This window comes from Natrix helvetica (assembly GCF_964273705.1).
Source record: "Natrix helvetica genome assembly, chromosome: 3".
Lineage (NCBI taxonomy): Eukaryota > Metazoa > Chordata > Lepidosauria > Squamata > Natricidae > Natrix > Natrix helvetica.
Genome location: NC_138549.1, coordinates 152,892,004 through 152,904,634, shown reverse-complemented (window position 1 = coordinate 152,904,634; position 12,631 = coordinate 152,892,004). Strand labels below are relative to the sequence as shown.

General features: G+C 39.7%; 1 protein-coding gene across 3 annotated transcripts in view; it reads left to right on the top strand.

Annotated features, from left to right (window-relative positions):
- Positions 1-12,631, top strand: part of SULF2 (sulfatase 2) — a 182,351-nt gene that overhangs the window by 145,159 nt on the left and 24,561 nt on the right. For all 3 annotated transcript variants that reach the window (XM_081947016.1, XM_081947014.1, XM_081947015.1), the window contains exon 11: positions 7,661-7,868. In XM_081947016.1, coding sequence (XP_081803142.1) covers positions 7,661-7,868 — 208 coding nt within the window. The remainder of the gene's footprint in view (positions 1-7,660; positions 7,869-12,631) is intronic.

Sequence of the window (12,631 nt, the reverse complement as noted above, 5' to 3'; positions counted from 1 at the left end):
CCCTCCGAGCAAACCGGAAGTCACTTCCGGTTTGCTCGGAGGGTGGTTTTAAACGCTCCGAAGGCTTCAGGGAAGCCTCCGGACAGTCCCTGAAGCCTCCGGAAGGCCTCCAGGGGGTCGGGGGAGGCTCTTTTCGCCCTCCCCAGGCTCCTATAAAGCCCCTGGAGCCTGGGGAGGGCAAAAAAAACATGTAAAAATGGGGGGTTGCGCGTTTTGCGCGCATGCGCACTGGGGGGTCATGTGTTGCATTATGGGTGCGGCACGCCCACACTCGACCCCCCTGCGCTCCCCCCACTTGTGGCACGCGAGCCAAAAAAGGTTCGCCATCACTGAGTTAGAGTGACTTACTTTTCAGGAAGCATTCATAGAATTGTCTAGAAATCTTTTATTATATGATAACCAACATATGTTATTTTGATGCCATTGAATCAGGCTCAATTATAGGTGACTGCTCAAGCAGGAGAATCCTATGCCATTCCAGACAAATGTTTGTCCAATCTCTTCTCAAAACCTCTAGCGATTAACACCTGCAGCTTCTGGAGGCAAGCCATTCTACTGATTAATTGTGCTCATTGTCAAGAAACTTCTCCTCAGTTCTAGGTTGGATCTCTGATAAGCTTTCAACCATTACTTCTTGTCCTGCTTTGGCAAATAGATTGACCCCATCTTCTCTGTACCTCGTCTTCTCCCTGAAATAATTGGAAGATTACTATCATGTTACCTCTCATCTTTCTGTTTGCTAGAGTAGATGTACCCAGTTCCAACAGCCATTCATTGCATGTTTTATTATCCAGTCCCCTAATTATCTTTGTAGCTCTTCTCTATACTCTTTCTAGAGCCTCAACACCTTTTTGTATCCAGGTGACCAAAACTGAACACAGTAATCAAAGTGTGATCTTTGAGTAAAGCAATATTAACACTTCATGTGAACTAGGTACTATCCCTTTGTTGATGCATTAGCTTTTTTTGTAACTCTTCCAACTCTTCCAAGATTTGTAACTCTTCCAAGATTTGAGAGCCAGTAGTTGTTAAATCCTCAGGCTGGAGACCAGGAGTTCTCAACCCATCTTAGGCCTGACAAGCAAGTTTGCTGATTTTGAACTAGTATTATCAGATTTGTTGTTGTAGGGAAAATAGAAGGAAGAAAACTATTAGATATATTTGCCACCTTGAGTTGTTTGTAAAAATGATAAAGGCATGACATCAATCAATCAATAAATTCTACTGATGTTCAGTTGAATCCTGTCAATCTAACTTATTTATTTCTTCTGCTTCCCTCAGCCCTGTCAAATATAAAATATTTTTAATCCATTCACTGCTTGCATCACACTCTAAATTTCTTCTTACTCAACTCCATTTTTTTCTCTTTTGCATTTAGTATGATAAATTTAATTTTGGAATATTTTTTGTTCAATAGACAGTGTTGTGTGGCCTATAGCTTTACACAGTATTATACAATATTATCTTGTCAGAATAGATTTTTTTTCTTTTAGAATCTGGTTGAATTAGTCATAAATCTAGTGTAGGGTATGTGTCAATCCATTTACATACATTATTTCCCAATTAAATTCTCCTGAATTGATTTTTAATCAGTATAATAATTGGAAGTAAATGTTTGATGATAAGCATGGGATTTCCAATTTGATATTTCTTTCCTGTATGCAAAACAAAGAAAGGTATTTCTTTGGTGAGCAAAATAGAATAATTTTTATTAAATCTTTCATTACAATCCTGAGATAATTTTTCTCTTGACCTAGAAACTTGAACTTGGAATCAGTAGGAAAAAATGATCAAAGGAAATCATAGGAAAAACCTAGGGAAATATATTACAAGAATAAAAGCTTAATACATTCCTTTTCCCAAATTGGAATAGCTTAGATTATTGATGCTCCAATTGGAGAAAAAATGTGGGTCTTCTGTAGACAAGAACTGTTATAATTTTCTAGAGATAATGAAAATCAACTCATTGGAATAAATGTAGATGTACAAGCTATAGAAATTTGAGATTTGGATTACAAGCAATTAAAGCACACCAATTCTTTTTATGTCTTCTATAAGGGTAATAAAGTACTGTAATTAAATTCTATGTTTTGCCCGGAAGAACTTACTAGATAATGTTATCTTGATTGGCCTCAATCTACCTGGAAGACAGGTATGTGTGGCCTCATAACACAGAGATGAATTTCCCACTCCACTGTAAGTTCAGGTTGCACTGTTTTTCAGATAAATTCTGTTGTCAGAAGAAAATGAGTATTCTAGTGTTCCACATATTAAAAACACAGCAACTTATAAAAGTCTTCGTGCAGCTTTCTCACTGATATTTTTCTAAGGATATATCTGAGCATCAAGTGAGTAAAACAATTGAGCTACATCTAACAATAGAAAGGTCACAGTTATTTTATTTCTGATTGGCTCATGTTTCTGTCAACTTATCATTACTATTGATATAGAAAAAGTTCAGCAAAAGTTAACAATGTCAAATGTGTCTAGTGTACAGAAGGTTATCATAAAACTGTCTAAAGAAATAAAGCAACATAATTGTGTGTCAGTATAATGGAAGGAACTAAGTCCAATGGAGGCGTGAATTTCTTTATTGTTATTCCTTTGTATGGTTATTCATCTTAAAAGTATAACTCTGGGCAGCTCACATCAACAATCTAATGGCCCAATGACACTTCTTCCCAAAGAACTTTCAAAAAATTCAAGAAGGTTCCACACTCATTTCCAATATTCAGGTGACCCATAGGGCACAGACAAACCTCCAAGTGGCCTCAATGATTCTCAGAAAGAGTACTATCGATGAGATGGCTGCAAGGAGTATAAATCCTTCCATCCTCCACCATTCAGTCAGAATTGAAGAAGCTTCTTGGATTGGAAGTGAAATGTCTTCAAGGAAAAGCAAAGAAAGTCCAATTGCCTCTTGAAAAAGCAACTTTGGGACATCCATGACCTTGATGACTGAGAATCTCCATAGATATCTTCCCAGAGTAATCTACCCTTGGAAATTAGAGGATGGCTTTGCACTAAAACAGCTAGGAAGGATATAGGAATGGAGTAAGGATGAAAGTGAGGTCTGAGACTTGTTTTTTAAGGGTGATTGGGCATATTGTTTCAAGAGCATCTAACAAGTTGAGGTTATTTAGAATTTTTTAAAAAGAATTTATTTTGCCACTTTAGATAAAGTAACATGCATATTCACATTTTTAAAAGGGAAGTTTCTTGGGCAATATTTAACCGGAAGTAAAATTCTCACTTTCTCATGCAACAGTTCCCAATTCTTGTTTGATTTTAGCATGTAATAGCCTTCTGCTCATCTAAAACGTGTCTATCTGTAAGCAAATTTTGATTTTATTAATCTGCCTGATAATGCTGCTGTATTATTTCCAATGATAGCATGAAATTGTACAATGCACCATTACAGTCTAATATGATTGAGGTACAATGCTTAGTCAAACAAATTTGCAGAATAACATTTCTCCCCATTTCTGTGAAACTGTAGTTAGCCACAATAAGTACACTGTATATTAAAAAAAATATTATCTCCTTGGAATTTTGACTGTATGGTTTTCAAATACTTAAAGTAAAACTTATAGTGACGTCATTAAGATTTTCCCCAGAAATAGTTGGTAGAAATTCCTCCCACTTACTAATGTTTTCATATTACTCACTTCATTTTTTCATACAGCTAGAGAAATATTTAAATAGCTTTGTAACTAAAACATAGGGGAAAGTTAAAACTGTACATGTGTTTACAAAAAAGCAAGGCTTCTTATAAATAGTGTAGAATATTAAAGCATTAATACAAAAATAAAGTTGAAAAAAGGAATGATTTTATTCTTTGAATCATTTGCAACATGAGCATGCTAATGAATACAAACCAAATTACCTCTTGCCTTTTGGGGTCGTAGTCTAAATAAGGGGTCTCCAACCTTGGCAACTTTAAGACTTGAGGAATTCTGGAAGTTGAAGTCCACAAGTCTTAAAGCTTTGCTGGCTGAGGAATTCTGGAAATTGAAGTCCACAAGTCTTAAAGTTGCCAAGGTTGGAGAACCCTGGTCTAAATTCTCTTTTGGTGCATTTATTTGTATTTTATAGTGCTCTGAAAATATTATTTAACAGAGCTGAAAGTAGAGTTCTATTTAATTAGTGGAACAAACCAATTGACATATTTATGAGCTGTACCATCTGGCCTTTGTCCCTGCCCTTGTCAAGATCCAATTGACTATTTCCTTAAATTATAACCTTCTGGTTGCTGGGCTTGTTTAGCAGTACTAAACAACTATGAAATAAATATGCTGGGTTCTGTCATTCATACTATTTATGACAGGAATTCACTGGGGCTCTAATACAGGAGACAGTTCTTGCAGGTTTATTTGCCTTAAATATTGCATATTAATTAACGGAAACTAAGCTATATCTGAGAGACAGCTGCCACATTTGCTCTTCACTATGTTATTACTTTTCATAATTAGATGGCAATCAAACAATGGAAAACCTTTTTTTCTGGTTGTATGTTTAAATTTTATTGGTGGTCTGGGTAGTAGCAGCTTACCCTCTTATTTAATTGAAAAGAAATTGAGAAGCCAAAAGCCATAGATGTTTACCTTGGAGCAGTAAGCGCTATTATCTGAAGATGAAAGAGTGTCATCAGTCCTCTGCCTATGACTGGTGCGTAAGTTGGTCATCATTTTGCTTGTCCTCTGCAGAGGTGAGAGCCAATTAAGATAGTCCAAACTTAGTGCCTAATGGATCCAGATGATTTCCTGAGGGCACTTGGGGGCATTCACATAAATGGTCGCACCGCATATCTGGTTGCACTCTGGAGTTCAGAGGTGACTACGGCATTAGATGAAATTGCCCCCAAGCAGCCTCTCCTGAATCTCAAATGATGAGGTTATCTTGATTTTCTACAGGACTTGAGGAAATGAAACTGATGGTGGTGAAAAGAATGAATGGATACACAGTGGTGTATCCATGTTCAGAAGAATTCTGTGGCAGTAAAATTGATAAAATATTCTCCACCCTGCCTGGGAGAGCAGACTTGTTAAGATTATTTGGAGTTCTTTGCATACAGATAAGTCCAATGTATCTTTTTTTGCGAGATACTAAGGACAGGATCAGACGATCCGTTTTCCCTTACAAACTCTATTCCTAGGGGTGTGATTTTGAGCATGCTAAATGGAGTCCTCTCAGGTGGCAATTGAAAAATATAAAGAGCTGGGTTGGATAAGACCAAAGATGATCTAGTCCACTATTGTTTTTCCACATTATGCAGGGCCAAAGGGTATTCCCCAACGGCCTCTAGAAAGCTTATGTAGCTATTATAGTGATTAGATACACCATGTAGCTATTGCGATTATTACTTGATGGTAATAATAACTTCATCCTCCATAAACTTATTTAATCCCTTTATAAAGATTTCCAAGTTGATGATCATCATTACAACATAAAGTTGTGTATTCTATCAGTTCTGTTCTGTAGCATGTATACTAGGGTGAGGTGGTGTTGCTGGAAGGGGAGAGATTTACCATTTCTGGATTATCACTCTCTTTTGTTATTGGATCACTCAAAGTTCTGGTATCTTTCAATAGGAGGTGTGCAATAACTACCACCGCCATTTAATGCAGACCCAATCTAGAAAGTCTATGAAATCTCTGAAAGGAAAGTTTCCATTTTTATTGTGAACTTAAATTTTCTACCATTCTAAAATTATACTGTGCTTATAGCAACAGTAAGTAGGTTTTCTTGGAAAAAAACACATGCTTGCCCCTTGCTTTTGTTTAATATCTATTTTGAAAAAAAACATCCCACAGTTTTATTATCCCATTGTTATTTTGATTTTTAAAACAAGCAATTGTAAGAATTTTATCACCCTCCTTCCCCAGCTATTTTTGCTTTCTTAACCTTTTTCATTACAAACCATAAATTGTTTCCAGAAAATTTTACAAGCTCATGCTTGTTGAATGAAATAACTAGATGGCATCGTTGTTCTTGCCTCACGGTAGAACAACTGCAGTTGCTGATGAGTTCTACCTTAGTGATGCTTTGTTCAAGTTTCTTCTATAATCATTGGCATCTTTCCTCATCAGTTGCTTCAGGCAGAAGTTGTACAATAGTTTTTTCCCCCTTTTGTTCAGACTTCTAAACTTCAGTTTTTGAACCAAACTGCAAGAAAAGTCTTGTCTGTTTTGAAAACCAAGGTTTGGTTGTGGTTCTTTAGTTTCATTTAGACTCTTTTTTTAAGTTTCTGACTATTCAACATGTGTTGCTATATGAGAGAGAGAGAGAGAGAGCATGTGTGTGTGTGTGTGTGTTTGTGTGTGCGTGCGTGCCTTCATGCATGTAGACATTTACAGCACTTGTGTACCTTTTGACTCTATAAATCTTGCCTTGGTTTCCATGATCGTTGGGATTAATGTTCCTATTTTATAACACCCACCAGCTGTTCCTCATGTCAGACCTGCCCCAGTCAGATCTCTTAAGAAAGAAAGACCCTCGACTCCATTTTGATAAAATGTTCTTTTACTAAAGGCTGCTGGCTTCAGTAAAGTCATCCTAGAATTAAATTTGCCATTAAAAAAGGTATAAATTTTTCTCCTCCTCCCATGTCTAATTCACCTTCAGCCAATGAAGAGCCACATAGATTGTTTGGACAATGCTAAGGTGTTTGGGGTAGCCCATATTCCAATCTCAGAAGCGTGGCCTTGTATGTTGGCACAAATTGATTCTGTGCTTTCCTGGTCTTGGTCAAGCTGTCATTCCCCACTCCCTATTTCCCATCACATCCCCATAAATGTTCATTGACCGTTTTTCCTCTTTCCCCCCATGCCCTCCTCTCCCTCCTAGCCTTTGATGGCAGGATGCCAATGGGGCGCCAAGCTGAAGATGGCAGACCTGATACCTCTCTGCTTAGAATTAGTAGATCAGACAGAGGAAACCAAATAGGAAAGCACAACCCTCTATATCTCAAGCTATTTAATTGAACAAGAAGCACTTTACTCTAGAAGAGTGCTTATTCTGCTTGGATATTGCTTCTAGAAAGTTGCTGCTTGAGAAAGGAACATATCCTGCTCTATTTTTTTTGATTGGCTACAGAAAACCTCACAAGAACTGGACCACATGTACACAAATATAAGGAAATCCACTTTCAAGCATGATCTTCCTCACCAACTCCTGTTTCCACCTTCTTGACAGTACCAACTAATCTATATATATAAAAACGTGTGTGTGTGTGTGTGTGTGTGTGTGTGTGTGTTTGTGTGTGTGTTCCAGCATAACTCTGGAACCTCAAACAATTTCAACCAAACTTGGTACACGATGACTTACTCTCTGGAAACAAATATTGTGGGGGTAGGACACCCCTAAAACCCCTCGGCGTGTGTATTCTGTTAAGATACAGCCTGTTGTACCTTAAAATTGCTTCTACAGTGCAGCAGAGTTGCCATGGTAACGGCTTCACAGTACTCCAAAAAGTACTCTAGAGCTCCCTCTAGTATGGGGGAAAATCCAACATTAGAAATTACGTTTGGTCCAGACATTTTCCTCCTATAAGTAAATACCCGGGCAATACCAGGTTATCAGCTAATTTCAAATATAAAGGTATGTGGAAGACATATGTTTTTTACTATTCCATTATTTCTTTTTTTTATTGCTTTTCCAGAAATGGCAGTGTGTGGAAGATGCCAATGGAAAATTGAAATTGCATAAATGCAAAGGCCTAGCTAGCCTTATGGCTCCAGACAGTAGTAAAGGACTCTCCAATCTCCTGCCCAAGTATTACAGCAAGAATAACGAGGACTGCAGCTGTGATGAGAATGAATACAAGCTGAGTCCCATCGGACGCCGAAAGAAATTATTCTCTAAGAAGAGTAAGTGAAATTCTTGAGGGTTTCCGTGTTGGTGGGGAAAATTCCGAAATAACTAAGCTGTTTAAATCTACATATTTAGTTCGTACTAAAAAAAAATATCTCAAATTAGCTTTAAAATGTTCCAACAATACAAAAGAACTAAAATTTGGGAGAGTAATGAATAAACTATAATTCATTTTTCAAGAGTTGCAATAACTTTGAAGAGATCAGTAACCTTGAAGCAGTGGACACCATCCAATGTTGCACATTCCAATGTTGGACTTTTGCAGTGGATCTTCCCTGCCGTTTCTTTCTCCTCTTGCTTTCTAGAGCAGCAGTCTCCGACCTTTCCGGCTTTGCGGACTGGCAGGAGGGGGGAAAAGGAATGGTTTCCTGCGAATGGGGGGGCACACATAGCTTCATTTGCGCTAGCAGCAGGCGCACTCACCCGCCCCTCACAGAAATGGAGCTGCATGCGTGCACCCATTCTGTGTGCAAGTGAAGCTGTGTGCGCTCTTGCCCATCACTTCTGCAGCCCAGTTCTGAACAGGCCACGGCCTGGGGGTTGGGGACCCCTGCTCTAGAGAACCTTCAAAATTCAACAGAAGACTTCGTAGGGTGCTAAAAGAAGAATCTATATTGATCTCATTTCGGAGAACAGTCGCAATTGGAGTCAACCCAAAGTGTCTGTTGAAGATCTAGATAAGAGTAACATCTCATTAATGCTGAATTTGCCTCCTAATGGCTACGTAAACAATGTAAAAGTGTCTGCTCTCTTCCTGGAGGCGCTTTTGGCTTCCAGTCTGTCATCCTACACTAGGATTTCCTGATTGTCTCCAGTCTGGGTGTTAATCAGATCAGACACTGTTTAGATTCTTTTCAAGATCAGATAAAATATGCTCAGTGTTGCCATGTGATTGTGACTCTTAGCTATGGTATTGTGTACATATGTGAAATAATTTAACCACAAGAATCTAAAAAAAAAAATTCTGCATAAAAGCATGATGCAGTTTTTATGTAAAAATGCAAAAGCAAATACGAAGATCCATGGGATGTTTCCAACATTTAGTGAAGGAATCCAGAACTAATTAGAAGTAGATAAATGAGAGCACACACTGGAGTATCAACTGTGCTTGCTTCTTAGGAATAGGGAGAAGTTTACTTGTTTAAACACAGACTTCTAATTTGACAAATTCTAATTAACTGAATAATAACGAATGCTAAAATAAATTCTCAGTAAAATACCATATTCCATTTAAAAATTAATCGATCCCCTGTCTGCATAAACCAACTACTCTCTCTTTCACAGTAGGCATAAACATGCTTTCTCCTCCCTCCAGGACAGAAAAAAATCAAATGGAGTAGAAAGATCCATTGCAATAGAAACAGAAAGGAAATGGAAAAGAAAAAGAAAAAAATAAATATTTATGGATTATACGTAAAACAATTAAATTCACTAAAGCAAGTAGCCCTACCCAGTCAACATTTACCTTCAAGCTAAATGGGGGCAGTCCTCAGCCTTCTGATCAATAAGCCCAAAGTGTTAACAGCTCAGCTTATAGTAGTCAATTTTCAGTTACGGATTGTTGGACTTTAAGTTTCCACAGCTCGTCTAGTCTTCCCACTCTCAGCATCCTGTAATCCAGGGGTGTCCAAACTTGGGAACTTTAAGACTTGTGGACTTCAATTCCCAGAATTCCCCAGCCAGCTGTCTTAAAGTCTTAAAGTTCCCAAGTTTGGACACCCCTGCTGTAATGTAATATATTATAAATATATTTATGCATTTATAGGTCAGGGTTGAGCTGTGGAGTTCTTGGAGCTTCCTGAGCTTGGCTGTTTGCTTGCAAACGTTTCATTACCAAGCTAGGTAACATCATCAGTGTTACATCATCAGTGAGTGTGGGGTTTGCTCCCTTTTTATATATATAGCAACTTGTCTGGCCAAGTTAGTCCAGCATTTATCAGAGTGCTTAAATAAGCACCAACTAAATGGGCGATTATTTAAGCACCCTGATGAATGCTGGATTAATAACTGTTTATACTGTATGTTTCTCTAACCCCCTTAGCTTTCACCTTAAACTGTCTACCGTGGACCTCACACCATTCCTAAGAGGTCTGTTAGGGGACGTGCATAAACGCACCAGCGTGCCTACCGTCCCTGTCCTACTATCCCCATTTATTTGCATTCATTTATTTTGTTTATATCCATATTTATATTTATACCTGCTATCTTGCACAGGTGAAACTCGAAAAATTAGAATATCGTGCAAAAGTTCATTTATTTCAGTAATGCAACTTAAAAGGTGAAACTAATACATGAGATAAGACTCATTACATGCAAAGCAAGATAGTTCAAGCTGTGATGTGTCATAATTGTGATGATTATGGCTTACAGCTCATGAAAACACCAAATCCACAATCTCAGAAAATTAGAATATTGTGAAAAGGTGCAATATTCTAGGCTCAAAGTGTCCCACTCTAATCAGCTAATTAAGCCATAACACCTGCAAAAGGTTCCTGAGCCTTTAAATGGTCTCTCAGTCTGGTTCAGTAGGAATCACAATCATGGGAAAGACTGCTGACCTGACAGTTGTACAGAAAACCATCATTGACACCCTCCATAAGGAGGGAAAGCCTCAAAAGGTAATTGCCAAAGAAGTTGGATGTTCCCAAAGGGCTGTATCAAAGCACATTAATATAAAGGTATGTGGAAGGGGAAAGTGTGGAAGAAAAAGGTGCACAAGCAGCGGGGATGACCGCAGCCTGGAGAGGGTTGTCAGGAAAAGGCCATTCAAAAGTGTTGGGGACTTTCACAAGGAGTGGACTGAGGCTGGACTCAGTGCATCAAGAGCCACCACACACAGACGGATCCTGGACATGGGCTTCAAATGTTGTATTCTTCTTGTCAAGATACTCCTGAACAACAAAGAACATCAGAAGCGTCTTACCTGGGCTAAAGAAAAACAGACCTGGTCTGTTGCTCAGTGGTACAAAGTCCTCTTTTCTGATGAGAGCAACTTTTCCATCTCATTTGGAAACCAAGGACCCAGAGTATGGAGAAAGAATGGAGAGGCACACACTGCAAGATGCTTGAAGTCCAGTGTGAAGTTTCCACAGTCTGTGTTGATTTGGGGAGCCATGTCATCTGCTGGTGTTGGTCCACTGTGCTTCATTAAGTCCAGGGTCAACGCAGCCGCCTACCAGGAGATTTTGGAGCACTTCATGTTTCCTTCCACAGATGAGCCTTATGGGGATGCTGACTTCATTTTCCAGCAGGACTTGGCACCTACCCACACTGCCAAAAGCACCAAAACCTGGTTCAATGACCATGGGATTACAGTGCTTGATTGGCCAGCAAACTCGCCCGAACTGAACAACATAGAGAATCTATGGGGCGCCAAGAGAAAGATGAGAGACATGAGACCGAACAATGCAGAAGAGCTGAAGGCTGCTATTGAAGCATCCTGGTCTTCCATAACACCTCAGCAGTGCCACAGGCTGATAGCTTCCATGCCAGGCCGCATTGAAGCAGTAATTGGTGCAAAAGGGGCCCAAACCAAGTACTGAGTACATATGCATGCTTATACTTTTCAGAGGTCCAATCTTGTTCTATGTACAATCCTTGTTTTATTGAATGCATGTAATATTCTAATTTTCTGAGATTGTGGATTTGGGGTTTTCATGAGCTGTACACCATAATCATCACAATTATAACAAATCATGGCTTGAACTATCTTGCTTTGCATGTAATAAGTCTATCTCATATATTAGTGCCTTCCATTGGCGAGACATCCGAGTCAGCTCGGGAGTTCATGGCTTCCATGACGGCTATGGACCTAACTCAATTAATTCAAGAACCCACCCATAATGGGGGATACACACTCGACCTGATTTTTGTCTCTGGGCAGTGGATGAATGATCTAGATTTAGGGGATATTTCTATTCAACCCTTGTCATGGTCTGATCATTTCTTCATCAGGCTTGACTTCCATAATGCTACCCCTCGCCGCAGGGAGGCGGTACTAACTAGATGGTTCCGCCCCAGGCGCCTGATGGACCCTGAAAGGTTCCTGATGGAGCTTGGGACTTTTCCTGAATCCCTTGCTCATAACTCGACCAAAGCCCTAATGGAAGCCTGGGATAGGGCGGCCACTGGGGACTTGGATCGTGTTGTGCCTTTGCGGCCTCTGACCCGGTGTCGATCCCGGGTGGCTCCCTGGTTTACCGAGGAGCTCCAGGAGATGAAACACCGGAAAAGAAGCCTAGAGAGTGGTTGGAGGGCCAGCCGGTCCGAAACTGATCGAACACTAGTAAGAATTCATATTAAATCCTACTTAGTGGTGATAAAAGCAGCAAAATGGCGAAGATTTTTCCGCTCTTATCGCATCTGCAGATAACTGCCCAGCCGCCCTGTTTAGGGTGACCCGTTCCTTACTTAACCAAGGAACTGGGAAAGACCCCTTGCAGGGTGGGGCTGAAGAATTTGTTCAGTATCTGCAGGATAAAATCGCTCAGATCCGGACAGGCTTGGACTCTGACTGGGTAGACTTGGGCGAGTCGACAGGGATGAATCTTGTGGAGACGATCTGGGATGAGTTTGACCCTGTGACCCCCAAGGACATGGACAGGATTATGGGGAGACTCAGTGCTGCCACTTGTGTGCTGGACCCATGTCCCTCTTGGTTAGTTTCGGCTTTCCGGGAGGTGACACAAGGCTGGCTCCAGGCGATTACCAATGCTTCATTGAGAGAGGGGTTCTTTCCCACTGCCTTGAAGGAGGCGGT